The 4,490-nt window shown below is 38.6% G+C and overlaps 1 protein-coding gene across 1 annotated transcript; it reads right to left on the bottom strand.

Annotated features, from left to right (window-relative positions):
* Positions 1 to 1,018: 1,018 nt before the first annotated feature.
* On the bottom strand, positions 1,019 to 2,337 carry anapc11 (APC11 anaphase promoting complex subunit 11 homolog (yeast)). The gene is made up of 2 exons (XM_015976915.3): positions 1,879 to 2,337; positions 1,019 to 1,287 (listed from the first exon to the last, which is right to left on the bottom strand). Exons 1-2 carry the CDS (start codon positions 1,985 to 1,987, stop codon positions 1,142 to 1,144), a joined length of 255 nt encoding a protein of 84 aa, XP_015832401.1. The 5' UTR covers positions 1,988 to 2,337; the 3' UTR covers positions 1,019 to 1,141.
* Between the last annotated feature and the right edge of the window lie 2,153 nt (positions 2,338 to 4,490).

Raw genomic sequence — 4,490 nt, 5'->3', positions numbered from 1 at the left:
CAACAGAACACACAAACTCAGTCACAGCATAAATCTAACATTCAAGTTTTTTCTTGTAAACTGTGGTTTCCACAAATACATTTTAACTTAAAGGAATATTCCACCACTCAGTAAAATTGTGTCTTGTTAAGATTCCCCAGAGTTAAAGTCAGAAAAAGCATTTTATAACCAGCCCAATATGATCTGGTTGCAGCTGGTTTTCTTAGTTTAGCATAAAACAATGTAAGTGCATTCACATACATTGTTTTTTTAATGTAGGTGAATGCAAGCCTTCCCTTCCATTGCTTTATGCTAAAACGACTGTTTACAAAATGTTTTTTCTGACTTAGCTAACTCTGGGGAATCTAACAACACACACAAGTTTAGGGACAGAAGATCCCTATAAGAATGTTAAAATAATAAAAATGCAGCAATAAATATAACGTAATACGTGTGCTTTGTAACAAAGTAACACTCAGTGGAAGTTAACTTGGTGAACTTATTCACCCTGGACAGTAAATAATTGCACATAAGAAACATAAATAAGAATAAATAAATAAATAAGTTCCAAAACAATAATTTGTGTTCAAAGTTCAAAGGAGTGGAGACACACAACACGAGTTCATAAAGCTGGTGCCATCTGCTGGATAGGTAGCGCAATATCGGCCACATCAGCCGTCTTTTAGGCCAATACCCCAATATCGGCCGGCCGATATATCAGTCGGGCCCTAGTGTGTACAGAAACTCTAATTTCCCTCTGGGATTAATAAAGTATTTTTGAATTGAATATAGTTCATCAGAAAAGAAAGTTAATTTGGGGGTGACTTGCTCTCCAAGTACCTTTCTGGTCCTGCAGTGTCAAATCTATGATGAATATTTTTTTCAGCGGACCCTTTAGATACTGCTGTATAAAACTTATGTTTTTGTCCTTTATTTGACCATTTCCCCCTTTTTTTTAAACACAAACATCAACTAATTGAAAAGAATTGCAGTTTGAATCAGTCTGATGCAGCAGTAAATCAACAGCACAACAGCATAATTCATTTGTTTAGATTTAATCACAAACTTAACAGAAAAATTGTGCATCAGTGTAGACGAATACAACTCTTGTTATTTACAGCTGGGATAAAAATGTGGGAATTCTGCAAACAGATGAACAGATTCACTCCTTAAACTTCCATTCCTGGCGGCACATCGGACACTGCTGCTGCACCTGCTGTGAGTTCAGCCATTTCAGGATGCAGTGCATGTGGAAACAGTGGGAACACTGACCCCAGACCAGTGGGCAGTCATCTCCAGGAACTTTACCTGCAAAATGAGACTTTAATTACATTTTATTAATAGTCACTGTAAAAGGTTGAAGAGAACCTGCTGAAAAATACAGCACAGCTGGTTTGGTTTCCAGCATATGTTGTGCTTTTGTACTGGTACTGGTAAGATGCTCCACCATGTAATGCTAGTCTAGCATGGGATGCTGGACCAGCATTGTATGCTTGTCCACAAGCTAAACCAGCAACCTATGCTGTTTTTGAGATATGAGATGCAGACAACAAACATTCATAAGACCTTTCTTAAGGTGCTGTAGTAACATTTTACAGTTTGTTCTTCTACTGATCCAAAAGATGAAGGATGTTTTGTAATCCTTTGTCACTCAGATGTACCTAAATAGAATAAAATAGATCGTTGTAGGCCTCAGTTAGCCTTCCAGATCTCATTAGGGCAGGATCACCCTTAACAGCAAACATACCCTGAAACATTTTCCTTTCAGCAGCTCTGTAACAATAGTTTTAAGCTAATGTAAGGCATCCTATTCTAGTTCTGGACATTTAAAATCTAATTTTAGGACATCGGATTTGGTGCTACTTTCGAACCAGAACCCATCCCAGCTCGGTTACTCACACTCCGGGCAGCAGCCGTTGAAGGACATCCTGCAGATCCCGCAGTTTTCGTCGTTGGCCACCCACAACCAGGAGGCCACCCCGTTCCACTGCCTGATCTTAACTTTCATCCTCAAACCGCACTTCAGGTCCGCGAGTTATTCAGTTTCTTCCTTCCGACATCCAATAGCAGTAAAATACAACTTTGAAAAAGATTTGTTTTCTGCAACGTAAGGCTGTGTCCCGTTACTTCCGGGGTTGGCGTTCGTCTCACAGAAGCTGCATTGATCGCCACCAAATGCACTTTTTCCAGATTGAAATATTTACCACAGTTCACGGAGCAGCTACCAATGAGCCTTAATGATTTGCAACAACAGTAAAAACGTATGTTCATTAAAGTAAATGCACACACTTAGAATCAAATTAACTAGCTTAGCATTCTTCTACTTCTGTCATCCGGTGTTACAACGAAATATGTCCCTCTTTAGAAAAAGTAATTCTCACCTGCTACTCTGCGGTGTTTTATTTGCAGACATGCAAAGACATGTTGGCATGGAGGAATAACATCTCAGAAAATATACTTAATTCAATAACACATAATTTATGTACATTTGACAAATGAGCGATCACATTTTCCTGAGCCTTGAGGAAACTTAATTGTGGTACTAACCCATCTGTAATCCCCTTGCTAGAAAGGACCCAGATTTTTTAAATAACATAATTAAGAAATTTCCTACAAATATAATTGCTTAAAATGATAATAGCTAAACTCAGCTAGCTACGGCGCGACAAGCGCAGTTTTAATTGACTTTATATGAATAAAATGAGCTATTGCCGCCCTCCAGTGGCGAACAGTTGCAACTACATTTTGGTTCTGTTTAGAAGACATTTATTGAAGCTGTTTTTGGCCTTTTCGGATTATTTGTGTTAAGGAGAAGACGCATGAATAAATGAGGAGGGAACTATATTATAAAGTTACAATAGCTATAAATAAAAAATTAAATATGAAATATTTTTGAAAAGTTGGCAGCATTTGTGATTTTATCAATAATACCTAATTTTAGAGACTTTAATGAACCCATCTTTAAATTTTGATGCGTGCCAAAGTCCATTATACGTTTTAAGAATACATTTGCCATTTTAGTTTAGTGATTTTGTTGTCTTTAATCTGTTTTTAGAAATAAAAATACCTCAAAGCTGTAATCAGTAAGGACAACCATAACACCTCAACATTTACACCAATACATTAGAATTCCTTAAACCTGTCATCATCAGGTTAATCCATTCATTCAATCTGATCGTTTTATTGTAGTTTGAATTTTGTGTTATTCCTCCTCCACCCAGAAGGGGGCCACAGTTTAACCAGGAGGCAGAAAACAGGCCCTGTGGTTAGCTTCAGCATGCTTCTAAATGATAACCGTTGAGCTAGCCGTTCATTCTGAGTGGTAATATAAGTCACCCAACTTGCTTTAGTTGTTTGTTTTTTCTTTAATTTTTATCTTAATAGGAGACACTTTAAAGAAGGATATTTGTCCAGCAGATAAAAATAAGGTAAGGAGGACGTTTTTGTCTTAGCTCGTTGTTGTCGTCAACTAACCAAACACTGATGAGATAAGGTTTTAGCAAAACGCTCAATAGTCTGTCTTATTACGTCTAGGAAATGCATATCTAAGTGAGTTCAGTAATTGTACAAGTCATCAGAGTAAAATCAATTTAGCTAGCTGGCCTAGTAACGGGCCAGAAGGGACCAGAGGCATCAAAAGCTGCTTAACAATATGAGTTTAGTTTGAGACTGGTTACGCCAGTTAGCATTTACAACACGCTAAGAATCGGGGCCCTAAAAAGGCTAAATATGTCTTGTTCCCTTGAAGTTAAGGATGCATCTGCATTATTTGACCGATCTACTTATATCAGATTAATTCCGCCCAGATCAATCATAAAGTCTTGGCTAATACGAAAATCTAACGATCCAGACACTTAATCTGACCATCACTAGTTGGATTAAGTTTGTTAAATCTATTAAGATCTGAATCATGGAAGGATTCCAATGTGTTTGTTTATGTAAATAGCTCAAAAGCTCTTGCTCACATTGTTTCATCAGGTTTTTGCTTTGCTTTCAGTTGTTGGTGTCGCTGTGAAAAGATGTACTCAAACTGGTCTGAGTACAAGAAGCATGAAGGTGATAGAAGTTGGAGAAAGCGGAACAACAGTAACAGCAGATGGGAAGGAAAGTTTGAAGCCCAAATCCCACGGGACTCCTATCGGGGAGATGGACTCAGCAGCACCAAGATGGGGAGCAGAAGTCGAGAGTACATCGACTCTCCGAGCATATGGGCCAGTAAAGATTCACCAAACAGAGACCGGACCAGAATGAGTCCAGTGAGAAGACGTGTGTCCTCCTCATCTGTGTGGGATGCACCTGAAAAGAGAAGTCGAAGGTACACAGAGGATGACGACAGTGATGGTCGATATGGACATGAGTCTTTTGACCAGCTGCTAGGAGATAGTTTCTCACATCATCAAAAGTCCAAGGATTTCAAACACGCACCTTCACGTAAAGACGACTTCAGATACAGGAGGTCACCTTCAGATTTCAGATCCAGGAATTGGCGGGACGAGTTAGCGCAGGAAAAA

Source organism: Nothobranchius furzeri, chromosome 4, assembly GCF_043380555.1.
Source record: "Nothobranchius furzeri strain GRZ-AD chromosome 4, NfurGRZ-RIMD1, whole genome shotgun sequence".
NCBI lineage: Eukaryota > Metazoa > Chordata > Actinopteri > Cyprinodontiformes > Nothobranchiidae > Nothobranchius > Nothobranchius furzeri.
This window is presented reverse-complemented; position numbering and strand designations above follow the sequence as displayed.

Excerpts from the sequence above, each read along its gene's own strand:
- anapc11 (XM_015976915.3), bottom strand. The coding sequence starts at position 1,987 with ATGAAAGTTAAGATCAGGCAGTGGAACGGGGTGGCCTCCTGGTTGTGG. Across the intron at positions 1,288-1,878 it reads CAACGGCTGCTGCCCGGAGT|GTAAAGTTCCTGGAGATGAC; the intron begins GTGAGTAACCGA and ends CTCATTTTGCAG.